General features: G+C 44.2%; 3 protein-coding genes across 7 annotated transcripts; 2 read left to right on the top strand and 1 right to left on the bottom strand.

Moving 5' to 3' along the window:
• Window positions 1-531: 531 nt before the first annotated feature.
• Window positions 532-23,014, top strand: LOC143355370 (otoferlin). Of its 4 annotated transcripts, none has more exons than XM_076790113.1 (27): window positions 532-1,127; window positions 4,414-4,472; window positions 6,510-6,698; window positions 7,110-7,381; window positions 8,130-8,457; window positions 8,529-8,705; window positions 8,795-8,857; window positions 9,925-10,009; window positions 12,063-12,406; window positions 13,152-13,462; window positions 14,344-14,587; window positions 14,675-14,911; window positions 14,982-15,290; window positions 15,361-15,513; window positions 15,615-15,815; window positions 16,036-16,284; window positions 17,054-17,406; window positions 17,502-17,866; window positions 17,947-18,129; window positions 18,221-18,971; window positions 19,701-19,871; window positions 20,070-20,239; window positions 20,308-20,626; window positions 20,762-20,960; window positions 21,735-21,953; window positions 22,025-22,125; window positions 22,192-23,014. In XM_076790113.1, exons 1-27 carry the CDS (start codon window positions 1,049-1,051, stop codon window positions 22,370-22,372), a joined length of 6,312 nt encoding a protein of 2,103 aa, XP_076646228.1. In that variant the 5' UTR covers window positions 532-1,048; the 3' UTR covers window positions 22,373-23,014. The 4 variants fall into 4 exon arrangements, with proteins under 4 accessions (XP_076646228.1, XP_076646227.1, XP_076646231.1 ...); XM_076790112.1 differs by having other exon boundaries at window positions 16,036-16,287; XM_076790116.1 differs by lacking the exons at window positions 532-1,127; window positions 4,414-4,472; window positions 6,510-6,698; ... (3 more) ...; window positions 8,795-8,857; window positions 9,925-10,009 and adding an exon at window positions 10,879-10,918 and having other exon boundaries at window positions 16,036-16,287.
• Window positions 23,015-23,051: 37 nt separating this feature from the next.
• Ns4 (Nucleostemin 4) lies at window positions 23,052-25,326 on the bottom strand. The gene is made up of 5 exons (XM_076790137.1): window positions 25,073-25,326; window positions 24,647-24,969; window positions 23,927-24,572; window positions 23,415-23,837; window positions 23,052-23,323 (listed from the first exon to the last, which is right to left on the bottom strand). The coding sequence occupies exons 1-5, from the start codon at window positions 25,155-25,157 to the stop codon at window positions 23,055-23,057; spliced, it is 1,746 nt and encodes a 581-aa protein (XP_076646252.1). The 5' UTR covers window positions 25,158-25,326; the 3' UTR covers window positions 23,052-23,054.
• Window positions 25,327-25,412: 86 nt separating this feature from the next.
• Window positions 25,413-26,581, top strand: LOC143355385 (transmembrane protein 234 homolog). 2 transcript variants are annotated; one of them, XM_076790162.1, is made up of 5 exons: window positions 25,413-25,584; window positions 25,796-25,947; window positions 26,024-26,183; window positions 26,261-26,376; window positions 26,505-26,581. In XM_076790162.1, the coding sequence occupies exons 1-4, from the start codon at window positions 25,569-25,571 to the stop codon at window positions 26,341-26,343; spliced, it is 411 nt and encodes a 136-aa protein (XP_076646277.1). In that variant the 5' UTR covers window positions 25,413-25,568; the 3' UTR covers window positions 26,344-26,376; window positions 26,505-26,581. The 2 variants fall into 2 exon arrangements, with proteins under 2 accessions (XP_076646277.1, XP_076646276.1); XM_076790161.1 differs by having other exon boundaries at window positions 26,261-26,581.
• The last annotated feature ends 574 nt before the right edge of the window (window positions 26,582-27,155 follow it).

Raw genomic sequence — 27,155 nt, 5'->3', positions numbered from 1 at the left:
TATTTTTATTATCGCTATATGATAGCCGAGGTCAAGACGAATCCAACGACCTGTAATGTTATGACCTTCACGTGACCTTGCCGCTTATATGGCGACATTGGTCCGTTAAGGGTTAACAACAATAATAATAGTAATAATAATAATAATAAATAAATAATATTTTGCAAATTATAAATCTTGAACAATCGGTCGTATCACCGTGTACCAAGGGGAAAGAAAATCCGCGGAAGAATAGTATGCGGTGTACGACACCGATTACTCTAATTCTGAGACAATGAAAACGGATAAAGAGCTGATGGTGCTTTGGGCGAGGACCGTAGGGTGAAGGTGAGAGGGTGATGGTGAGGGCGGGGGCGAGGGTCAGGGCAAAATGGTTCGGCGCTGCGTTGCGTACGGTTTTTGTACAACTGTACCAGCGTACACAGAAAGCGGAAAAGCGAGTAGCGCGTGCGCCGGATCTCCAGGATGCTGAGGCATGGGGAGTACGGGTAGGTCGGTTAGGACGGGTGTAGGACAGTCAGGACTCGAGGGTTGTTCGAGATGCGAACGAGGGTCAGTGTGAAGCTGACTATCGTTCGGCTCGCGTACATGCTCTTTCGTTAGCCAATCGCGCGACACCAGTTCCCAAACGTACCGTCGAAAAACATTGTTTCGAACAGAAGTATTCTTCTCCTGCCACTGGTACGCGCCCCGCGATTCAACGCACCTGTCTCGTTCACCGCGTTAATTCAACGGATTAAACAGTCGATAAACTCGCCAGGAGGAATGAACTTGCTCTCGTCGTTGACGTTGTCGTCGGTTCATCTTTCGAGCGAACGGTAGACGACCGACGCGACGGGACGCGAAGAATCGGCAGCAGTGTTTCGTATCGGTCGTTTTTCGGGTTTCGCGGAGCCAACGATGACCGAGAAGGAAAACGCGGTTAGCGGTGAGACGTCTTCGCTGGGACACCCTGAATCGTTTGCCGTTCGCGAACGTTGAGTCTCTCCGGAAGTCCTGAATCCAAAAGCTCCTGGGATCACCGATCGAGGACCACGGATCACGGAGCATGGCGCTCGTCGTCCTAGTGAAGAACTTTCAAGGGTTGAAATGTAAAGGGGAGAAGGTGGTCAAAGTTGATTTCCGAGGTGAGCGTTCTATCGAATTGTTGCTCGATGTTAGATGAAAACGGTGGGTGGCGCGTTAAACTCGATCCAACTACTTACGGTGTACCAACCTTTATGCGTCAACGAGTCCGCTCAGGGACTTTGTCGGAAGTGCAAAGTTGACTCGTTGACTGTATACGGGTTTGTCGATTAACTTGTTATCTTCGAAACTGACAGACTCCGAGAAATGCAAATGTTTTCTCACATGTATTTACCTGTTGTGCATGAAAATCGATCGGAGACTAAAGTCTCGAGTTCGTAGGTACGACCAGTAATAAAAACTTTGATTTACCCGAACGTATCCGTGGCAAGTTTTCACAGATATTTGTTATGATGATATTTTCGGTTCAACCGCGTTCTCTCACAGAGGAGTTCAATTTCAACTAATACATCATTCGATGGCCACAGAATGCTAAAAATACCTATTCGTGAGAGATCGTTGCATCCGATTGTCCATCCACTTGGAGCTTTCTTGACGCGAGCCATTTTCGCGACAAGCTTCTTACCGCTCGAGTTTCCCCTAACGTTAAACATCCGTAACGTGACCTTAGCGCATAAAAAAGTCAAATATGTCACGTTCGAAGCGACGGAAACTCGTCGGTTATTATCGCTCGTCCTATATTATCGCTCTCCCATAGTAAATTCGAGTTATCGATTAAAATTAACTCGTCTATATATAAACTGTTGCTATCTGGTACTTGCAAATGTCTACGGGGCATTTGTCACGATCCGGTGGTATATCACTCTTTTTCAAGTCTACGCGTAGGAAGGCATGTGTTACATATAAATGTCTACCCACGCACGAATCGTTACACCGTATCTCCCGTACGGTTAACAAACACTTCGGACGTATAAAAAGTGAAAAATACAGAATCGGTGATTTCCATTTTCTAAACGGGAAAACTGTGCGCGATCCTTTTTCACCGCGCGCGATCCTTTTTCACCGCGCGCGTTGGATCGAGTCGTGTCGGCGAACGAAGTTTGCGTCATTGCAATTAAAACAATTTGATTCGCCCGCAGTGGCGAACAGTTTGCCGCGACGACTGTAGCCAATACCGTAGCGTCGTCATAACGACGCGACCTAGATTGAATTAATTACAAAATATGACTATTTTATAGTTGCTCGCGTCCAGATACCGTCTGTATTCTCGTTCGAAACGACTACGTCCCCGAAGCAAGCAGCGAGATCGCGTACACGCGAATTCGTAATACACGGTACGTTATCGTTGCGACATAGAAAACAACTTCCGAAAACTTCGGAAGGGAATTTTGAAAGAAGAGTTACTTTAACCACGACGTTCTAGCACCTAGTAACCTAGTAACGGTTCTAGCACCAGATCCTATTTCCATTTCCATTTCCGATCACGAGGATCGGCCGTCGGCTTTTCGCTGGATAGCAGTATTTTGATATTTTCATGAAAACAAAGAGTTCAACCTGATTCAATACAACGGTCGCACAGGTCGCACGTACAGGGTGTCTAAAAAATGTTGTACTGGAAAAGGGAGGTTCCTGGGGTCATTTGAAGTAACTTTTTCCTTTGCGAAAATGTTCTCCGCGGCTTTGTTAAGGAGTTATTAGTGAGTGCGCTGTAGCCGCGCTCTAAATGATCTATATTTTCCGTTAATAACTCCCACACAAAGCCGCGGAGGAAATTTTCTTAAAGTTACTTCGAATGACCCCAGGAATCTGCCCTTTCAAGGGAGTACAATATTTTTGGGACACGCTGTATGTACAGGTGTAGACAGAAGACGAGTAGCGTGGCTAAGGTATGACCAGGCTATCGTTCGTTCAACGTTAATTGTATGGTCCGAGAAACGCTACACCGTGGACAGTCGAATCAAGGTTTGGTTTCAAAAGATACTGAGACCTAATCTGTTGAGCTTCGGTATTACGGGAAATGTCAACCATTACGAACAAAACAAGCGTTCGCTGATAGCCGAGCGCAACGAAACGGTGGAAACGTCGACCGGTTAATAGTCTCCGGTGTCGTTACCGCCGCGTCGCCACCACCACCGAAGCCACCATCGTCGTCATTCGGTCAACGCTAATTAACGCGATCGATCACGGATGTGCTACATGAAATATTTAACGAGGCGTAAACACAGGAATGATGCGACGCACAGAAGCAAATGTTACCGACTACGATTAAATGACCCAGGAGATTAGTGGTTTTTCCGCAGAAGCCTGTATATATTGCTATTCGTCACAAAAGAAATTCACCGGGAAATCATAAACAACAACAAAGATAACGATACCGTTCTCTTACTCGTATCGCTTACTTGCTTCCGAGAATAGCGAGGTACTCGACACTGGGCAATCGGAAGAAATATTATAGAACGGAAAAGGCGAAAGTCCGGAGTTAGGTACTTAGAAATTTTATGTTAAAATCACTGATAATTAGGGGTGTGCCAGAACCCGATCATGAAATTCCGAGAACCCACTAACCATTTGTATTCGTTTCAATGAATGCATTCATGGTTTCAGTCTCGTATAAACAAACGTGTGTAACTGTGTATTTACTATCGGTCGGGGCGAGTCGGGAAGAGATGGGGTCGGGTCGGGCCGGGTCGAGTTCTACTATACAACATTGCAGAGTATTTCGAGAAACGGTAGCCGGGTTCTTGAAATTTTCGGGAATCTCGACTTTTCCGGGAAATCCGATTTCTTCGAATCTCGAAAATTTCGGGAACCTGACCCGATTCGACCCGATTGACCTCTTCCCGACCATCGGGTTACCGATATTTACGAGTTCTCGCACACCCCTACCGATAACTGAACTGGGTAGTTCCACTGAGTCCAAATTGTAAGGTCGACACTGACTCGTAATGAGAATTCACTGTATAGCCGTTTGAAACGAGAATTCCAAGTTCGAGATGCCCGGAAGTTGGAGTTTTACGAATCGATCTGTGTGGTGATCTCATTGATTCTCCCTCAACTCGAACTCGGAAGCACACAGACTCCGGACGTTAAAGATTTCATGGGAATCGCGCTTGCTCGCCCTACTTTGTCCAGCCTGTGTAGCCAATAGCGTTCGCGTGACACGAACATGTTAGGCGAACGCCGTCAAGCTTTCTCGCTTGACCCCTTACAATTATAGCTTCACCTGACATTTTCATTGATTCGCCTAATTAGAATGTTTATCGCTCCGCTTGTATATACATATTCGCTCGATTCGGAAGAAACTGAACTGTACGATTCGTGTCGTTTTTTAGGTAAACACATTCTACTCGACAACGATGTAACGCGTTGATAATGATTTGCTTGCAGAAGTGCCTCACTACTCGAAATGCCTGGAAGGAGACGGAGACCACATTCCGGTGGACGAGGTAAATTCTGATACAAGCAATTCCAAGGATCGAAATTCGAATCGCAATCCCGAAATTCCTTAACTCATTTGCATCATTAGTCACTATCACCGGAGCGTATATATACGCTCAATTTATTTTTTCTTATAATGCTGAAATATGAAGTTCTTTTACTTGTAGTTATGTTTGTGTTTAAATATAATAAAAAAAAAAAGTTTGGTGATAAAGGCCTTCTTTTCATATTTCCTTATGATGCAAATGGGTTAACCCTTAACGGTCCGGAAGTATTTCAAGTTTACTTCCCACCAGGTCCAAGCTATTTTTCGTACCAAGAGAAACCGTGGATTCAACATTTTCATATCAAGTATAGAAAGGAAAATATTGGCATTGGTCCGTTAAGGGTGAAAATTCTAGTTGTACGTTGTCCGTGTCTACAAGCTTTTTCGTTTCAACTCCTTTTTCCCCCGTGGGCGCCGTGATCGAATTCAATTATAAACGTCGAATTTTAATTGGTTTCGTTTAAAAGTTTACATATACGTATGCACGCACGGGTGTACATGTTTTGATATACTAGTTACGATGGAGTCCTACTATGTGCATAGCGTGTACGTATTCGATACAGTATGTGCTTACGTATACATATAATTTCGTGCAACAAGCTTTCGCCGTGACCCAGTTCTTTCTTCGATTCGGTCGAATTAAACGAAAATACTTTCACGATTTAATGAGCTTTAACGTGCGACCAACGATCGCGCATTTTCATCGTTTCTCGCTGTTATATTATACCTATCTACATACAGGGTGTCCAAAAATATCGTATTTTCTTGAAAAGGGTGATTCCTAAGGTCATTTGAAAAAACCTTTCCCTTTACAAAAATGTTTCTTCGGCTTTGTTCAGGAGTTATTTGTTCCGGTTCGACAACAGATCCCGCTGAGCGTAGCGTTGGCATTGGACGAGCCGGAATCCGTCCGCTGGAGCCGCGCTCTGATTGGTCCGTGTTTTTCGTTAATAAGTATTTAATAAAGCCACGGGGAACATTTTCGTAAAGGAAAAAGTAATTTCAAATGACCTTAGGTATCATCCTCTCCAAGGAAATACAACATACATATGTGTAAATAGATACAAAACGCTTATCTAGTTTTTTTTCGGTAAACTTATTTTCCTTGAAAAAAAAAATGAAAAACAAGCTACCTACAAACTTTTTCTTGTTTCATATCTTTGCTGGCTACCAACTGCTCGCACACCCTGTATATGTACCACGTACGCTATGCGTGGGAGGGATTGAACGTGAAAACCATTGCGGGCGTCCGCGCTCAGAAGTACGAATAGAACTCGAAATAACGGAGAATACCCACTCGATGGTTTTCTGGGTATAAAATGTCGTTTAAAAACTCGGGTTTCGTTGAGTCGCATTTTTCCAGATTTCATGCCGTGGCCAACGAAGGAGTGCGTGACGATGGGATCGATCGACGAACAAACGGGTCGCTGCGAATCGTATACGAAACTTCCCCAACGTTATGTATTTTATATTGTACATGCACACACACACATATATACATACGTACGTACGTATGGACTTGTGTTCGCCAAGAATGACGGGTTTTGATTTTTCCGTTGGCGTGGTGTACGCACGGACTCTCGAAAACAATTCTCCATTGACTAGCCGAGTAATCTATAATCCGTTCATTGTTCCGGTCGCTTGTTTTTCAAATATGCAGAACGCCCGGATGGACGTTAGCGATCGACGTTTTTTCGTAGCTCACAATACGCGTAGTCATAAGAGACGCACGAAGGACGTCCCGAAAACAAGGGGGGCGGGGAAAAAACCCTATGCGTCTTGGGAAAGTCAAAGAAAGAAAAGCCCTTTCCGAGGAACGCAAAGGCTGCAAAATCATAATCGTCACCTTTGTCGCTCCCCTCGAGTTCAGCCGCGCACGCTGTGCCCTTCGGTCGTGAAAGGAAAATTGTGGCATACGCTATAAGATTTTAGAAATTAAGTAATTTTCAACTAATTTTTCTGAACGGTCGACCGTTTGCGACTGGCAATCCGATTTCAGGCGTTCACCTGGAATTTGGGCAGACCGGTCGACGAGACGGAGATTCTGCAGTTGGCGGTGATATCGCGCGGAGTTCTCAGGAACGAGAAGGTGATCGCAAAGTACGGCTTGGTTCTTCAAACGGTGGTGCGAGAAGGCAGAATCGCGGTCACCGATTCCTTGGTCGATCTGAACAACAAACCGCTCGCGGTACGTTCAAAGATATCGCTCCACCGTTTTTCTCATCGGTGACCTATTAATAGGCTTTTGAATGTCATCGATACGTCCAAGGGAAGCTTAAGATTTTTCTCGTAAACAACAAGCTGTAACAGACACCTCCGGACCACGATGAGATAACTTGTCGGTCTACGGACGAAATTGCTATCGTTGCGGCGAGATCGATTAAAATGCCCTGGATCGTTGATCCTTTGCATTTGAAATCGTCCGATTCGTTATAATATGGAGTCTTCCTTGGTGTACGTACACGAGCATCGGGACACACGTATAGCTGTAACAATTTTCTCGTTTCATCGTTGCTCGACCCATAGAATCCCAGAGAATTCCAGAGAATTCCAGAGAATTCCAGAGAAATCTAGCAAATCCGTTTGGTATACATTCCAGGCTGTAGTTTGCTTCGAAATTCGATACAACCCTCCCGACGGAAGTTGCAGCTCGTACGCGGTGTCGGAAGTAATGGAGGACGAGCAACAGATGCTGATCGACATCGAGCAGAATATCGCGAACCTCGAGAGGAGCTTCGAACAAGCGAATACCAGCTCCGCCAACGGCAAAAGGAGGAGCTCCTGGCAAACTTCCGAGAGAATCTTCAAGAAGGGTTTCCTGCAGAAAGGCAACTCTACATCGACCACCGAAAAGTCATCCGACCGTAAAAGGTGCGTCCTCTATCGCTGACAGTGACGGCGCGCTGAGTCGCGATTCATCCCTCTTTCCCGATTACGTTTCCATTCCGTCGATCGCGTTTCTCCGTTCTCCCTTCTCAGGGAGCACAGCGACAATACGCGTAGAGCATCGACGACCCGGACCTAGCCCAGGTCGTACGATAAGAGCGAATTATCGAAATCGGTGCACGCGCTTGCATTCCGTCCGCGAAATACGTCTCATCGAAAGCGTATTCATCCGTGTAGGTACATACACCGATACAGTACGCATGGACCCATACATACGAGTAGGTACAGTGAAAAACTATTCGTTTTGATAAATGGTACGCGAATGTTCGAATTTATTCTGGAATTTTGTCTGCTTCTCCTTATAGTATTCTTCAATAATATCGTAAGCATCGAAACGTGTTTAACACGTTGAACGCCACGTCAGCCGTATGTGGCTGACGGAATTATTTGTGCAGGTTTTAAAATGAATTTTTACGTTGATATATTCATTGTACTAAACTTAATTAGGATCTGTAACATGCAAGAAAGTTGGAGGATTACTCAGTATCGTACATTTAATTTTTCGCAATTTTTATTTCATTAAATGACTTACTTTGATTTTATCTATCTATCTTCTAGTTTGGCGTTCAAAGTGTTAAACAGTGTTCGAAAAGCCATTAAAAATCTTTAATACTATGATACTATGTAAAGAAAGCGAGGTTTATCACGAAAACTCTCGTCCCGTGTTCGGCAGGTATTCGACGCTGAGAAGCATGAGATCGTTTATAAAACTGGGCAAACAGCGACCGGCAGCGTCGGGATCACGGTCATGCGACAGCGGTTCCGACACCCGCGAATTGATCGATAAAGGGAATTCGAGTTGCGCAACTTCGAACGAACCTTCGAGGGCCAACTCTTTGACGTCGCTTGAATCGAACACCTCCGACTACGAGAGCCGGGTCAACGAAAACGAAGACTCGGGTCCGGCGACGAGCGCGAACGCGAGCGCGAGCACGACCGTGGCCGCTCAGACGGAGTCGCAGGACGTGATCGCCAAAACGACCAAAAGATCGAAACCGAAGGTGCGTTCGATCCTCCGGTTTCGCACGTTCCATGTATTTTCACGCGCTAGTCCATAATTGTCTTTTTGCAGACTGCCGACACCGGACATTCCGCGCTAAAGGCACAAGATTACCAGGTTTGCGTCACCATCATAGAAGCGAGACAACTCGCCGGCTTGAACATGGATCCCGTTGTTTGCGTGCAGGTCGGCGATCAACGAAAATACACGAGCGTCAAGGAGTCCACCAATTGTCCGTATTACAACGAAGTAAGCGTGTTTTTGAGTTTCGCGTGTGAAAGGTGTAAAGTCACACGTTCACTTTTTCGCTACCGTTTACATTCCACTTTGACTTTCAGTACTTCGTCTTCGACTTTCATATGCCGCCAGTGATGCTTTTCGACAAAATCATCACGCTATCGGTAAGTGTTGTCCCGAATGTTTTTCGAGTTTAAGAAGCGCTTCTAGCTTCCGTTTAAATGGCGACAGTTGGGGAATCAACCGCTTCGTTACTTCGTTAGACACCTAGAGCAAGGAATCTTATCGTTGGTCGGAATTTCAGAAGAACCGCGACGACAATGGCGACGCCAGTCAATCGCTAACCGCGCTTTGCTTTTACAACGAGTACAACGTTCGCGGTAGTGTGAGAAATAGACGCCTGTGCGCACGCGAGTTTCCCGTAGTTTGCGAAATTCATAGAAATTCCTCGCTGGTTCCTCGCGTCCGAGCAAGTACGCGCGTATGCACGTAATACGGTAGACCGGTGAACGAAGAATATTTACGGGAGGCGAGGTCGCCTATAATCATTAACGATGCGCACCGGTTGAACAAGTACTTTCTCTCCTCGTACCGTCGCGCGTCGCGTAGCGTCGTAATACATATACGCAGGCTCACCAAAGTATTCGAACACTCTTTAAAATAGTATAACTTTCATTTAAATTGGCTCAAACGACCTGACTTTTTCTTGAGCAATTAGTGGAATTGGTTTTCCAAATGATGTGCAAAAAAGATATGGGAAAAATTGCAATTGGTAAGAATTACATGAGAAAATACAAATGGCACTCCTATAACTTTGTAGGAAAATTTTAAATATGCGTTTTGGGAGTCACCGTATGTAGAATAAATGTGGTACACTTTGCGTGTACGTTGCACGATCAAAGATCGAAGTTTCCTTGAAAATACGGGTTTCGCGCGTTTCGTACGACAACGTCCGATGCTGTATGGTCGCGCGAGATCGGATCGAATCGAGGCGCTATCACGATATTGACGCAAAATTCTGGACGAGTAGACGATAGTCGCGATCGCGTGTAACGCTGGAAAAAGCGGATACGGCCATTAGAAAATGCCAAGCTGCGTACGACGGCATCCCCGCGGGTAAACATTCTCCGTGACAATAATTATCGTAGATTATAACTCGCAAAAACACGAAGGGAACGACGTTTCCGGTGACAAAAAAGCGAGCAATCGTTAACCTTCTACTGGTACGCAGGTGCAGCAATCGCGGAATCTCTTACGCGCTAATCTAACGCTGGGCAGCTTTAAATTAGACATCGCGACCGTATGGGCACAACCAGGTACCTAAAGCATTTCAATCGTCCGAAAAAGACGCTAACGACTACTTTCGATCATATGTAACCAATCCCTTCGATCGATGCGTTCGATCTTTCATCTTTTACCAAGACCGTGACCGAGACCGAGACCGAGACCGAGACCGAGACAGACATTGCGATCGACACCGGTAAACAAATCGAGTGTAACGAACAAGCGACGTGACAAATCTCAACGGGCGCAGTCAATCGAGTGCGAAATCCACATAAACTGTACAGAGAAAGGAACTCTCCATTTTCGGTCAAAAGGATAGCACGTCGTATAGAGTTTGCAAAAACTTTGTCTAATCGTATTTTCAATTTGCGCGTTCGCCAAACGTTTCATCCGCGACGACCACAGACATTGCACGCAAGAAGATGATACGTATACTATAGTTTGGTGATATTACGGAAACTTAAAAATGTACTATCCTCTTGTCCGGGAGTGTACTTGTTGCACTCGAATCGATCGCAAGAACATGTAATGCGACTACGTGTTTACATACACGTTTGCGTGTTTATAGTTTATTTCTTACCGGGAAACAAATACGTTTATTCATAGCTGAGATACGATTTGTTTGCGCATCGCGATGAAAATCAAACGACATCATTACGTTAATAGTCACGTGCCGTTTTTGTACCGATCGATTGATCGCGCGGAATGATGATGCGTTTCATTCTCGACGTTGGGTCTCTTCAGCCCGACGGAACGAATCGCTTTGCGAATATCGTTTACGATTCACGATCTCGAGAAGCATGCGCGACGGAGGAACGCGAACGCAGTGCGACGAGGCAATCGGTCGCGTTTCGAGGCTCGCGCCGAATAAACAATTGCTGGCCCCGCGTGTCTACGCTTCCCATTTGTTGTACATATGCGTACAGGGTGTTCAACCACAGGTGGGTGAAAATTCAAGGAGTGGTTCTCCAAGACAATATAAGACGAAAATGAAGAGTAAAAAATTGCGATTTCGACATTATTTTTTAGTTATTATCAGTGAAAAATCCGCCTAAAATGCGGCAACCCGGTCAACAGAGAGGTGTACGGTGCTTACGTCATTATGGCGCGCGACAGTCACATATCGGAGGGGGTCCTCGCTCGCACCCAATGGTCAGGCTTTGACGTCACACGCGTTAGCCAAGACTAGAACCGAAAATGCGTGTAGAATGACCCAATCGGACGGTACGCAACGTACACCTCTGTTGGCAGGGTTGCCGCATTTTAGGCGGATTTTAAATAGTTGATAACTGAAGAATGAAGCCGAAATCGACATTTTGTTATTCTTCATTTTCTTTTTATATCGTTACGGAGAACCACCCCTTAAATTTTCTCCCATCTATAGTCGGCCACCCTGTATGTGATACACCACGTTCTTATGTACCTGCAACCTACAACCTACAACTCACGACAAGTACCATTTCAGAGCATGTCTTCTTCAACTTTCTTGTACGCACATCGCTTATCGTTCTCGAGTCATGCCGCTTCTGTCGCACGCAACCGGAAGACGATGATCTCCATCTCCAGAAAAGTAGTTACCTTCCTTCTCGCAGCAGCTGTTTCACGCGTGGTAGAATCGTTTGGCGTTACGCGTAACGGCAAGAGTCGCACAAGAGTTTCTGTCGTCGCATCGCGATCCGTACTCTACCGTTGCTGTCGGATCGGAGAATAGGTACGCGGATACAAGTTTTTCGTAGGTATGCACACGCGTACACGCGTATGCTCGAGTTTGGAGATCGATCGACGTGACGAGACACGTACGCGTCGGTATACGATATTACAGCAAAAATATGTATGCGTATACACGTACACATAAATGTATACATATACGCGTACACGTATACATGTACCGGATACATCGGTTCACTGTCCTCGCACGCCCGCACATCATGCTGCATTCTATCTAGGTATGATACGATGTTTCTGAACGTTTCCGACATGTTCCTTCGCTTCGATTTTTCTGGCTTTTCCTCTTTGCTGTTGTTCTCGTCGAGCGTTCGGAAAACGGAAACCGTGAATCTGGCTAACGCGTGCGAATCTCGATAGATCATCAGTTCTATCACAAATGGGCGTTGCTGACGGATCCGGACGACGTGGCGGGAGGACCGAAGGGCTACTTGAAGTGCGACGTGAGCGTGATCGGGAAGGGCGACGTCGTCAAGGTACCGCCGAAAAGCGAAAAAGACGAGGACGACATCGAGGGGAATCTGTTGCTCCCGGATGGAGTGCCGATCGAGAGGCAAAGGGCAAGGTTCATCGTGAAGGTGTACAGAGCCGACGGACTGCCGAAAATGAACAGCAGCATCATGGCGAACGTAAAGAAAGCTTTCACCGGCGAGGTCAAGGACCTCGTGGATCCTTACGTGCAAGTGTCCTTCGCTGGATTAACCGTAAGACCCATAATAATTACTAACTTTCTAAAACGACATCTATTCCTGTATTACCGATACGTATAGTACACGTATACGTATTTAGGGGAGAGTAGCCTAATTTCGCAGCGTTACCAACTATGGAATGGTACCAACCTTTTTTTTTCTCTGAGAGGAGTAGAGTTCATTTATGCACACCCGGCCAAGATGAAATTAGGCCGGGTAGTCTGGGACTCACCCTATTTAAGAGGGCTGGTGGAATTTTGATGAAGTATGAAACTACAGACACAGAGAAGAAACCGTATACGAACTTGTGAGGGTTCACGGGACCTCAAACTGACGCTTCAATATTGCAATGAGCAATTCAGAAGTGGTCAATTTGGTTTTCTAAAAGTCCAATCTAGGACTGTTCGGTCTCTAAAATGCCTATTTTTACGTAATCGTGGAGTAATTTTTAATCGGCGGCATACTGCCTGTCACGAGGCGTTCGAAGCAAGCGTGACTTCACAAGATGGCCGCCGCTGACAGATTTGTCATGGAATGGTACCAACTGTCATTTGTAAATTAGGTCCAACTTAGGACGCTGGTGTAAATTCGTCTAGTCTCCCCTATTTATTACGCCATACCGAGATGCGCGAGTACGTTCGAGTACGTTGCTATATGTACGTATGGAAGAATAGATAAAGTACGTTTATCCTGAGAATTTATGTTACTATTGTGATTGTCACGAGGAAAGAACCTCTGAATCGTTTGTCGCGTAATCTAGGGTAAGACGAGCGTCAAGAGGCACAGTTACACGCCAGTCTGGAACGAACAGATCGTTTTCACGGAAATGTTTCCACCCCTCTGTCAAAGGATCAAAATTCAACTGTGCGACAACGACCCGGTTCACGCGACCGTGATCGGAACGCATTTCGTCGATCTGAAGCAAATCAGCAACGACGGAGAAAGAGGATTTCTACCCACGTTCGGCCCTGCTTTCATCCACTTTTACGGAAGCATAAGGGACTACAGCCTCATAGACGAACATTCGACGTTGAACACGGGGCTCGGAGAAGGCATTTCGTACAGAGCAAGGTCAAACTCTCACCCTTCTCTTTTCCTCATTCTGCTTCTCTTCGTTCCCTTGGCAAACGAATTAACGTTTCGAGTTTATCGCCGCGTCGCGTCGACACCTTTGCCTATACGTTCGACTAGAGGTGGGAGAAAATTTATGGAGTGGTTCTCCAAGACAATATAAGACGAAAATGAAGAGTAAAAAAATTGCGATTTCGGCTTTATTTTTCAGTTATTATCAATGAAAAATCCGCCTAAAATACGGCAACCCGACCAACAGAGATGTGTACGTTGCTTACGGTATAAAGGCGCACGACTGTCACTTATCACAGGGAGTCCTCGCTCGTAGTGGCTCGTACCCAATGGTCAGGCTTTGACGTCACACGCTTTAGCCAAGACTAGAACCGAAAATGCGTGTAGAGTGACCTAATCACCCTACACCTCTGTTGGTAGGGTTGCCGCATTTTAGGCGGATTTTAAATTGTTAATAACTGAAGAATGAAGCCGAAAGCGACATTTGTTTATTCTTCATTTTCGTTTTATATCGTTATGGAGAATCACCCCTTCAATTTTCTGCCACCTGTAGTCGAACAGCCTGCATAGGTGAATGTATTTACCTACCCAAACAGAATCGGAAAACACGTGGCGCTACACGTGCCTCCGCGTGATTATAAAAAGATCTGCAACCAGTTAAGAAATCGGAAAACGCAATGTTTTGCTTTCGAAGCCCAGCTTGCATGGTTTGTCAAAGTTGTTTCGAGAACGGTCTCGTTTGTTCGACTAGTTCGCAAACAATTATCGACTTCATTGACCGTTCTCGCGAGTCCGCTCGTCTATCTTCCGTGGCGAGTGTCTCTACGGGCGGCTAATTGTTTTCACTCTTGTCGTTCTATTGTATACAGGTTATTGATAGCGATCAGGACGGAAATCAGCGATAACGTCGACATGGTTCCGTCGGAGGTCGAGATCGAGCCCACCGTGCCGATCAACGAGACCGCTTACGCCAGGAACGAAGAGTTCTTTTTGTTCGCCACGATCATGGACGCCACGATGATCGACAGGAAGATTGGCGACAAACCGATGTACTTTGAGGTGTCCATAGGGAACGCGGGAAACTCTTTGGACGGTCACAACGAAAGCTCGAAGGTAAGCTCCCTCCTCGTAATTTCATTCTTTGCGCGAATCAACTAGTAAATCTAACAAACTAGCAAATCCCCGCGATCCCGTTGTCAGATGTACGAAATGGGGCCGAAGAGCGGTACGAGCGGAGATCAAGAAGAGTTGATGGAAGTGTTGAGCGGATCCTGGCAGAGCACCACACCGTCGAGCAAACCCATGACGCACGACAAGATTTATTATTTCATCCCGTACTGGGACGACAAGCCCTGCCTTCACGTTCGAAGCATTTGGCCGGATTACAGGCGTAGAATGTACAATAGCAATATAATCAACAAAATCACGGACAAATTGGTAAGCGAACGAATAACCCGGCGATAGTGATGGTGATAGCGATCGCCTCTCATCGTTCCTGTTCGTTTAGGAAGAAGGATTGTCGGAGGCTCAAGCGCACGCGGAAGACTCTTCCGGCGAGAAAATATTGAAGTCGACGCTGGAGGAATTGAGCAGCAACTGCAATCGATACGTCAGTATCAGCAAGTCTAGTCTCACCGGGCCGGGAGTTGGAAAAACGAAGCTCGACAAGGAGAGGATGAAACTGTGTCAAAGGGAATTGGAAAACATAGGAGTCCTCTCGAGAAATCTGAAAGCGGTGGTCACGAGGAGCAGCTTCAAAGAAAGGTTGAAAACTGCCCAGGGCTATCTGCAGAAGTTAAAATTTCTGGTCGAAGATGTGAGTAGAAACTGTTTCGACAAAGTAATCCGAGTATGATCGGAGTTGTAACAAAATGCTCTGCTCGTAGCCTCAAGATTCGTTGCCGGACGTGTTCATCTGGGTAATTAGCGGTGGACGACGCGTCGCCTATCACAGGATACCTGGAAGAGATCTGATTTATTCGATCGTGGACGAGGAGTGCGGCAAGTACTGCGGCAAAGTGCAAACAATCTTTCTCAAGGTACGCGTTTACCTCATTTACTCGGTAAACAATTTGCTTTGAATTTCGCACCAAAATTTGTCTCCAAATTCCATTGCGCTAAATTTCCTTGTATTTTCCAGCTTCCAGGAAAGAAAAGATTCGGGCCATCCGGCTGGGCGATACAAACGAAGCTACAAATGTACGTGTGGTTGGGCATTTTGAAGCACAGGAAGTATTTCATTCAAGGCTTGCCGAAGGGTTACGAACTCGGCCACGAGCTTCGAAACATCGACAGGCAGCGCGCGTTACCACCGGTCATTATACATTACGTCGAAAAACACGTGAGTGTTCTGCCAGCTAAAATCGAACAACCACTAGACATGTACCAGACAGTCCTTCCTTTCTTCCTTCCTTCCACGCCGTAGAACACACATAGAGACGTTAGAGAGCACTACTGAGAGTAACAGCGAACGAAAAGTCGCAATAACGGCACGATTCAACGACTCGTGCGCGATTCGTTCCGGCTCGAATCACTAAAATCTTCCAATAATTATTGAGTAGAAATTCCAGTTGAGAGCGCACATGTATCAAGCCCGATCTTTGATCGGTAGCGACGCGTCCGGTCTCTCGGATCCATTCGCGCGTGTTATTTGCGGCGAATTCTGCAAATGCACGCAAGTCATCGACGAGACCCTCAGTCCTACGTGGGACGAGCTTCTCCTGTTCGACGAAATTCTGATCTACGGTACCGGAGAAGAAATCAAAAAAGATCCACCGTCGATCGTCGTCGAAATCTTCGACCAGGACAAAGTGGTATGTCCTCGGCGAAACAGCCGAGTTGCCTGTTTTCCTCTGGTGTTGTTCAAACGAACGCTTACAATTTGTTCCTCTTCTGGTTTTCGTTTACATTTAACGTTCCAACTGCATATTATACCGAACAATACAATAGTGGCAGGCAATGCGCTATCTTATTTCTTACGTTGTTTTCTGATTCTTTTTTACAGAGTGATTTTCTATCTATGGGCATACGTACTGCATGAGGGCTCTGCTTTAGCGGCAGAATTTGCGATCAACATACCACATGCGACACACAACATACAACATACAACATACAACATGCAATATACAACGTACAACATACAACATAGAACGTACAACATATAACATACAACATACAACGCACAGCATACACAGTGCCATACAACAGTACAGTATCAAATAAATCATTTTACTATTCGACTACTCGATACAACGCTCGACCTCGTAGGTACCATCCGTACACAACTATACCAGTACACAAGTATACAAGTATGCGGTAAAACACGCTTCCATGGTTCAACGTAATGGGTGTAGTTAGCACGACGCGACGAGTTCGTTGCGCGCAAGATAAGTAAAAGATCGCTGGATTACGGCTTACAGATTACAAAACAAAACCCCCGATCTCCTTACGCGGCGTAAGGCGTAGAAGATTGGGGGTTCTGTTTTTCCTTACGCTACGAACAATTCGAACGATTCGCAACTGTTTGTTCTGAAAGTTCATCGAAAATTTCGGGATTAGAAAAATGCGTCTCGGTTTCAGGGAAAATCAGAGTACATAGGACGAGCGGTCGCGCGACCACACGTGAAACTCGCGTCCGAGTGTTACGCGCCACCAGAGTTCCCTCCGTGTTTGGAATGGCACGACGTGACCAGAGGCGTTGCCAGAGCCGGAGAACTGCTCGCAGTTTTCGAATTGCTCGAACACCCTTCGACGAAAGATTACGGGTTTCCGACGCTACCGGACCCGAAGGAGAAAGGAGGGGGTCAAATCGCGACCGTTTCCGCCGCCGCCGCCGCTGCTAGTGCTACCAGCGCTGCCAACAACGTCGGCCAGGACCAAGGTCCTATTCTTCCGGTACCGGTCGGCATTCGACCGACTCTCGCCAAATATCGGTAAGTCGAAAAAGAAAAACAAAACGGTCAATTGGCGCGACAATAGATCCGCCGAAAACTTTCTTTCCGATTCCGAGCCTCTCCTCCTTGTTCAGGATCGAGGTGTTGTTCTGGGGGCTGAGAGACTTGAAAAGGATACATCTGTTGACGGTGGACAAGCCGCGCGTAGACGTCGAATGCGCTGGACACATACTCTACTCGTCCGTTATACCGAACGCCAAGAAGAATCCAAATTTTGGAACGCCGGTCAAGTTCATGGAACTGGAGTTACCGGAACAGGAACTTTATCGACCGCCGTTGACCATCAGGGCGGTCGACTGTCGAAGTTTCGGCCGATACACCCTCGTCGGCACGCACACGATCAACTCGATCCACAAGTACATGTATTGTCCTTTGACGAAGCGAGCGAAGGAGGCCGAAGAGAGGAAGAAGAATTTGTATCAGTTGCAACAGTACGCGGGTGAGACGAAATCGACGTGTCGGTACTTCCAGAACTCGGATCGAATCGTTGTCATTGATGTGTCTCGTCTCTTCACGCAGGTTTCGACACAGTGAAAACGAAACTGCAGCAGACGTCTCTGTTAGAGTCTCTGGCCGATCTGGAGTTCGTTTGCGGCGATACGACCATCACTTTAGGCTTGGAACAAGATTGGCCAACGAAACGGGAAAAGACCGAGCAAAACATCAAGAAGAAACATAGTCTGGTTTACGATGGAAGTACAGGTGAGTCGATAAGTTGGCAGCGAGCGAGAAAAGTGACGTGTAGGAAGATAAATGTAATTTGACTATTCGACTACTTGATTCTGCATCGTAGGGGATTTCGACGCGTTCGAAGACGAAGACGGCTGCCAGGATTGGTGGACGAAATACTTTGCCTCCGTCGAAGTTATGATCGAGGAGAACAAGGAACTGCGTAAAGAGAAGACGATGTTCCAAGCTCCGACGAACGGTACGGTTTCGATGTATTTGGAGGAAAGCTACAATCAAAATCAAAGTCAAGGGAACGTCTCGGGCGAGAAGAGTCCGAGCGGAATCGGTGGCTCGAAGAAGATTTTCGGAATGAAATCGAGTGCAAACGCGGCGAGATTCGTTTCGAAGCTCAGTCCCAAGCACGCTTGTCACAGGAGGAGGATCTTGCCGAGAACAGCTCTCTTGAAAATCTATCCGAACGAGCTGGAAGCTCAGCCGGAGTTCGAACAGTTCAAGGAATGGCTGCACACGTTCGAGCTGTACCGGGGCAAGAAAACCGGGGACGAGCCCGAAGACGAGTCTAGAATCGTCGGGAGCTTCAAAGGCGCTCTAAAGGTTTACAAGTGGCCCCTTCCTAAAGATCTGATAGATCACACGATCATGGGCTTCGACCCGCAATATGGTTTCTTTCAAGGTGTACCGTCGAACGAACCGATTCACGTGCTGGTACGGGTTTATATCGTGAAAGCGAACGACCTGCATCCCTGCGATTTGAACGGCAAGGCGGATCCGTACGTGGTCTTGCATCTTGGCAACAAGAGGATCAGCGACAAGGAGAATTACGTGTCCAAACAACTCAATCCTGTTTTCGGCAAGTACGTATACATATATGTATAGATTTGGAGTAAGTAATTGGAGACCATTCCTCTGAACGGTACGCCACTATAATGGTGTGTCCGTGGAGACCATCCCTCCGTACGGTACGCCATCATAGTGGTGTGTCCGTAATATTGTATGTATTCACACGATACATCTACTTATCTATCGTCTATAGAAATACCTATAGACCTATAGATACTTATCTATCGTCATACTCATACTCATACTCATACTCTGCTTAATAATAGTATTAACAGAGAGGAAATGAGAGTGCTCACGCCCGGGATTTTAGTGTTCCCGGTATAGTGCCGCCCCCTAGTCTAATTTTTAGCCTCGATCAGAACCTGCATCATCTTTTTAGCCTGGACCAGAACATGTATCATCTTACCTGCGTCATTAGCAGCGGATTTCAAATAATGCCAAAGTTGATGCTACTTCTATGTTAAAAGCTGCTACTTCTATGTAGGCTCTGATCCAGCCTAAAAAATAATGCAGGTTCTAATACAGGCTAAAAAGATGATGCAGGTTCTGGTCCAGGCTAAAAAGATGATGCAGGTTCTGTTCCAGACTAAAAAGATGATGCAGGTTCTGTTCCAGGCTAAAAAGATGATGCAGGAAAAGTGGGGAGACTAAAACCCCGGGCGTGAGCACTCTCATTTCCTCTCTGGTATTAACAATAATAATAACAATAATATTGCGCAATTTCGCGCACTTTAATTTCCAAGGTGTTTCGAGATAGAGGCAACGTTCCCTCAGGATTCGCTGTTAACCATTCAAGTTTTGGACTGGGATCTCGTCGGTGCGGACGACATGATCGGCGAAACAAAGATCGATCTGGAAAATAGATTCTACAGTAGACATCGAGCCACCTGCGGCCTACCCAAACGATACGACGAGTAAGCAGAAGCTCGACGCAACGTTTCGTTCCATTCGAGAATTTCCTCGAACCTCGAACTACAGTAAAGTCTTGATCCAAGCCGAACAGAGCTACACGATCTTAGTCAGTTCGCCTGTCCCCTCCACGGGGGAGGAGGCTTAGATCAAAACTTTACTGTACATACATGTAGGATATTTATGAACTATACGTGTTTCAGGACCGGCTACAACAAATGGAGAGACGCAACGAAACCGACTCAAATCCTGTCCAAGCTTTGCAAAGACGGGAAAATCGATGGCCCCGTATACTCGCACGGCCGAGTCGCGATAGGCAGGAAAACGTTTTCTTTGACGAACGAGGAAATGGAACATTACGTTCATTCAAAAGGTAACAACAATTCTACGGTAACGTTCGCCATTAAAATGTATCGGTACACTGCTGGCTATAATTTTCAGGAATAGAGGAACACCTCGCGTTGGCGGTTCTCCATCAGTGGTACGCTTTCCCAAGAATCGGCTGCTCCATAGTACCCGAACACGTGGAAACACGGCCACTCTATAATCCCGAGAAACCCGGAATCGAACAGGGCAAGCTGGAAATGTGGGTCGACATGTTTCCCATGGATATGCCCTCTCCCGGACCGTCTATCGACATTTCGCCGAGAAAACCGAAAAGTTACGAGCTCAGGATTGTCATTTGGAACACAGACGACGTCGTGTTGGAGGACGACGCGTTCTTCACCGGCGAAAAGATGAGCGACATTTATGTGAAAGGGTACTGGACGTTTTTCTCGTTCTCGTAATCGTAATCGATTGCAGATATTACCATTACGTACGGTGTATTTATGTGCATACAGTACACAAATACGACCTATCCTACCTGCTAATTGACCGGTTCGATTTTCGACAGGTGGCTCAAAGGACCCGAAGACTGCCAAGCAACCGATATTCATTATCGGTCTTTGACCGGAGAAGGGAACTTCAATTGGCGGTTTATATTTCCGTTCGAGTATCTGGTGGCGGAAGAGAAGATTGTGATCAATCGAAAGGAGAGTCTATTCAGTTGGGACGAAACGGAATGCAAAATTCCGGCCCGGTTAGAGTTACAGGTAACGATACCACCGCTACGATACATACATAGGACATATCTACTTAGGTATTCGAATACAGGTCGGAGAAAATTTAGGAGGTGGTTCTCCATGACAATATACGACGAAAATGAAGAATAAAAAATTTGCGATTTCGGCTTCGTCTTTTAGTTATTAACAATTAAAAATCCGCCTACAATGCGGCAACCCGACCAACAAAAGTGTCCGTTGCGTGCGTCATAGAGGCGCGCGACAGTCACGTGTCAAGTGACAAATACATGCTTACTTTGGTTCTCACTTGCGGCCCCAGCGAACAAATTAATCGTTGGACTACACTGAACCTGCCTACTCGTTAGAATCCACAAGGGTATTTCTAATATCCGCTCTGTGAAATTATCGAGTAGAGGGGATCAATGCCTTTTCACTTTACAATCAGACTCGCATAAGTAATTTACTCGTGATCACTATAAAATGGTTTGCATGTATCCATTTTGTCCGTATATATTGAATGAAATCCTCGCAAGTGCAAGTATTCACAAACATGTACATATTTGTTTACGCGACTGTCGTCCGCGCCTCTATGCAACGTACACCTCCGTTGGTAGGGTTGCCGCATTTTAGGCGAATTTTTAATTGTTAATAACTGAAAAATGAAGCCGAAATCGACATTTTTCATTATTCATTTTCGTTTTATATTGTCATTGAGAACCACTCCTTAAATTTTCTCCCACCTGTAGTCACTCTGTATATACAGGTCTTTCGATTGCACGACTACGTTCTTTTCTTCCGATATAGGTATGGGACGCGGATCACTTCTCGGCCGACGATTTCCTAGGCGCTATCACTCTCGACTTGAACAGATTTCCCCGTGGCGCGAAAAACAGCAAGCTTTGTACTTTGAGCATGCTGAAGACCGACGGAACCGTGCCGAACGTAAACATTTTCAAGCAAAAAAGAATCAAAGGTTGGTGGCCGTTCTACGTGAAAAAGGAAAACGAAGATATGGAACTAACGGTACGGAAAATCATTTCTTTCGCATCGTTCGCGAGCTCGGACGAACGTTTACCATTGCAAATCTTTAACAGGGTAAGGTGGAAGCAGAGATTCATTTGTTGACCAAAGAGGAAGCTGAACAAAACCCAGCTGGCTTCGGTAGAAACGAACCAGATCCGCTCGACAAACCGAAGTAAGTTTTTACCGATTGATCGGACGACAATGGTCGCTACATATCGAAATATTTTCCATGTTTCAGTCGCCCCGACGCGTCTTTCATGTGGTTCTTGAACCCCCTCAAATCTATCAAATACATCGTGTGGCACAACTATAAATGGGCGATTTTAAAAAGTATCATCGTCATCGCACTAGTAACACTCTTGTTATTGTTCTTTTACGCGATACCCGGTTACTCTGTAAAGAAGTTATTGGGAGCTTAAATCGACGAACAATGTACTACGTACATATATGTACATCATTGCATGTGCACACTGTAGTATACGCGTAACCTTGGTCGTACGCGTACTATTGTAAAACATTCGGAACAATATTTTACTATATTGGAGAGGGGTGTGTGTGTGTGTGTGAGAGAGAGAGAGAGAGAGAAATTACGTTTTAATTAGATAATAGAAATCGGTTTGCCGTAGTTTACACGTAACGTATTTTAGGCGTGTGTCGAAATCGTTTCTTTCAAACCTCGTAGGCCTTAAAATTTTCAATTTCTGCTTGTTAGTACGACTACGGTAAAACAAAATATCTATGGTATTTGAAATGGCTTCGATGGGCATTTGTTTTCCAAGCCATCTTAAACAGGGGAATTAAAATTGTTTCGTCGTTTCCTCCGATACAATCACTTTTACTCTATGCATTATTCTTGTACAGCGGACCAACGAAACCGTTGCGAGGAACAAACTCTGTGTAAATAATCGCAACGAACATTAGTTAAGTATCGCTAGTTGATAACGCTTGCAACGTATAGGGTTTTCATGAGACATTCCGTTCGAAATATTACAATATGTATATTCTACTTCGTTGTAAATAAGTAGCTCGACGTATATAATATACAATTACAGAATTAACAATTCAGAAAACGCATCTGTTGCGTTGTCATGGTTAATATTTTCATAAGTCTGCGGAAAGCGATTCAAATTTATTAACCATGCGAGGCATTGTTTCCGATTCGTCGCTGGACGTGTCATCCGCACCCACTGTTTTCTGATCTTTCAGAGTGTCCGAACTTTCATCCCCATCTTCGTCTTCGTCTTCGTCTTCATCTTCGTCTTCGTCTTCAGACGACGAAAGCATCTTTCTTTCGTCGATAAAATCTTCTCCTTTGTTTCTAGCTTGAATCCATTTGACCAACTCGACGTCCGAATGATTCTTCCACTTTTCTGTAAGTACGAATTTTAAGAATGCGAGAACAATTCATTCTCTGCTCTCGTAGATTGTCGTTGCGCGCAATATCATTAGTATTCGCGTTACCTTGATCGTCCTGCCAACCCGGTGGATAAACGTAGACGCAAATTTTTCCTTCCAATGCCATTCTCAGTAAGGAGTTAGCTGCTCTGTAAGTATCGAGTCTGGCAGTCCGTGCTGTTACAAAGTTTCGTTTGAGAGCCCAACCATCGCAAATGTCGACCGCGGACCACGCGTCGTCATCCTCTGGATGGTGAATTTTCAATAATTTTGGTAAGTCTATTTTCTCCGCTAAAAACTTCACTGTCGAGTACGGTTGCCTGACTTGAGCTATCGGGTAAGAGCCCATCAGAATCTGCAGCTGTTTCGGCACTGTGGATGGGAATACCAGTCCCGGACAATCGCAGAGGCAAACTGTTTTCGTCAGGAATATGGTTTGAAAGTGTTTTGTGTGTCCAGGAGTGCGCGACACACTCACAACTTTCTTTCCTGTACAACATACGATTCAAGTTTCTCTATGCCTTTACTTTGGTTACTTTCAATACATCTAGAACAATATATTATACGTCGCTATTTACCCATCAGCGCATTCATCAACGATGATTTCCCAACATTCGGGGTTCCGATACAACCGATAGTCAATACTCCATCCTTAAATCGTTCGTGTTTGAAATAACTCGTGTCTTCTTTCGTGGTGATAACGGTATCTTTATGGTCGATGTCGTCTAAATCGAATTCCATTTGCATTTCCTCCTGAACTTTTTTCTGCCATGAACTTAGGTCTACCTTATCTTTCACAATTTTTTTACAAGTGTTTAACAACGTTTGGGCTCCTTCCGCAGCCATTTTTAACTTTCCTCTTCCGCGTCTCTTTTTTATTCCATCTGTGTCGTTTGTGTTACCATGTAAATTGTAAGTGGGAAAGGACGTAAACATTAAAATGTGTAGCTTTGGGTACATAACATCAAAGTAATGTTTCCATGCCACCACCAAGGCTGCAGGAGCTAAATCAACTTTGTTTAGCACTAAAATCATATCTTTCTTCAGCTCATTCGTTATATGATGGTACAAATAGGGAGGAAACATTAGAGGAGGATATCTGATATCAACGATAATCAATAAAATATCAGACATTTCCAGAACCCTCCACAACTGTCTCCATGTTTCTATATTCAATTCAAAGTAACTGGTAGCGCTTAACTTTTCCATACTCTTTATATAATCCTAAAGTCGACAAGTTATTAGCCGATTTTGAAGCTATAAGAGAATAAATGGAAATGAAGATTACGATTGCTTACGGTAAAGTACTTTTGCTCTGTTAATTCTAACTGTTCTTTCGACGCATTGAAATCCCATGGCGGTCTTTTGGGCATATCTAATTCAGGTGGATAATAGTTATCGGAAACTTCTTGTTCCTTCATGGATAACGGTTCGATCGTGCGTCTAGCTTCTTCCCTTTGTTTCGATAGCTCTTCTTTAGTTTCTTGAAAAAATCTTAAGGCGTATTGATTTTTATAAGAATTGCAGTCTACCAATCGTTTGTTAATTCTTTTCATGAAATCGGGTTCACATTCGTTGGCGATATTCGATTTCTCTCCTTGGGCCTTGTTGCGATCACCGGCTATATTTTGGAACATGAAAAGAAATAATATAATAAGAGACCAAGTCGAATAAATATTTCTATTCTATTTAACTATTGCACAATGTGTGTTTATTATACGTACCGAACATGGCAGGATTTTGACGGTGCTTTTTCGCTTGTAATTGTTGTCTTTTTGCTTTGCCGCTGAATGCTACTTTTCTCGGCATTTTTCACTTTTTCGAATTGACAAATACAACAGTTTAATAAATTTAACGATAAACTATGTAGTTAAAGTGATGTGCAGTAATCGAATCACAGCAACTCAGCTAACCTTACTTTATCAACTCACCAACCCACCGACAGAGAGGATAGGAGTGGATAGGAGAGTGCTCACCACGTAAGTGGGAACGCCGAAACCCCGGGCGTGAGCACTCTCATTCCTCTCTGACACATCTTTAAAATTCATAATTCATGGTATACTTGAATTCACTTGAATTTTAAGGTTAAAAGTTATGTCTTACAAAAAAATTAAATAGAGAATCGCATTCTTTACAGATTTACAAAGAATTTCATATGAACATCCGGGCTATGTCAATACTTTTGTTTTGCACCGTATTATCGCGCAAAGACACATAAGAATGGCTACATCATTGGGTGAGTGCTTCCCGGTACTGAAATGTTTACATGAAGCAAGAACTGCTCTTTATTTGTCTTCCACCCATAACTGTGTGACCATCACACTGTGATGTAATTATTGGCACCAGATTATTACCAATGATTAATTTGCAATTGGGAAAGCACTCATTATGTTTCTAAATAGTCCATAATTTTAGGTTTCATACATTATTTTAATTTTAATTTTTAGAGTCTGTTGTATATCTGTTTTTTGTGGCATTGTTATGGGGTGGCACCAACCCATACATTAAAAAAGGAGCGGAAGGGCTTGAAAATGTGAAAGCATCTTCAAAAATTGGTCAATTTTTTAAAGAACTGGCATTTCTCGTTACAAAATTGAAGGTTCATTACTTTAATTGTCTTATTGCGTTTGCATATTACTACATTAAGTTTTATTTAATTATATTTTCTATTCTAGTACGTAGTACCATTTGTCATCAATCAGTGTGGTTCTGTCCTATATTTTTTAATGCTAGGTGGTACCGATATATCATTGGCTGTACCAGTAACAAATTCTCTTACCTTCGTGGTAACTGCAATCACTGGTTCGATGCTGGGTGAAGAAAAAATACAGAAAAGTTTGCATATTATTTGTTATCCTTTTGCGCTCACTATAATTCTGTTACAACAATTATTAGATTTACTTCTTTTTTAGATACATATATTGGAATGACATTGATATTGGTTGGAACAATGCTTTGCTGTTGGGATAAAGTAGATGAAACTATATCAAGCTAATTTCATTTAGCATTTCAATGATTATAATATAATGTCAGTATTACATTACTACATGTGAAACATCAGTCTTAATAATGTCAATATTACTAAACATTTAACAATTTTACCAATAGATAGTTGATTTTAATAGATATAAATGCAATTCTTATGTAAAATTGCAGAAATATTCTGTTTGATTGAGATACGAGTAAGTGGATGTACCATTTATTGACAATATAGACAATTTTGAAGATACAAATGGAAGTCTTGTATATGTAAATGTGAACAAATGGAAGTGAAGAAACATAGAAAGCATTGATTGATAATGGAATTAAAATACTAATAATTTATGCATAAGATATACATGGATAACGTTTACTAAACTGTAGATCTTTATGCGAGTTCTTATTTTCAACAGTCATGTTATAAAACATTGAATTTCGAATCATATGTTTCATTGACTAGAAAGTTTCTCATGGGAAGGATAAAAAAAAAATACTACTTTTATTGATATACAAATTTCTTATATTTTACTTTGCCAAAAATGCATAAAAATCTACAATCTAAATCAGGCCCGAGCAACTAATTGCTCACGAGGTGCCAACGCTCGAACCGCTATTTAGATCGATCTTTTGAATCGATACTCCACACTTCGATCTTTTTCTGGGCGATACTGATTGCCCAGGTCTGGTTTAGAAGGTGAATTAATGAATAGGAATAAATTAATTTTTATATTTATTTAAGTGAAACTGAAATTATACCAAATAATATTTTATAAATATGTGTGCTTGTTGAAATGACTCAATGATTATTATAATGTGATGACAAAATTG

Source organism: Halictus rubicundus, chromosome 7 (assembly GCF_050948215.1).
Source record: "Halictus rubicundus isolate RS-2024b chromosome 7, iyHalRubi1_principal, whole genome shotgun sequence".
In the NCBI taxonomy this organism is placed as follows: domain Eukaryota; kingdom Metazoa; phylum Arthropoda; class Insecta; order Hymenoptera; family Halictidae; genus Halictus; species Halictus rubicundus.
Note: the sequence above shows the minus strand (reverse complement) of the source record. Positions and strands in the feature narration are given on the sequence as shown.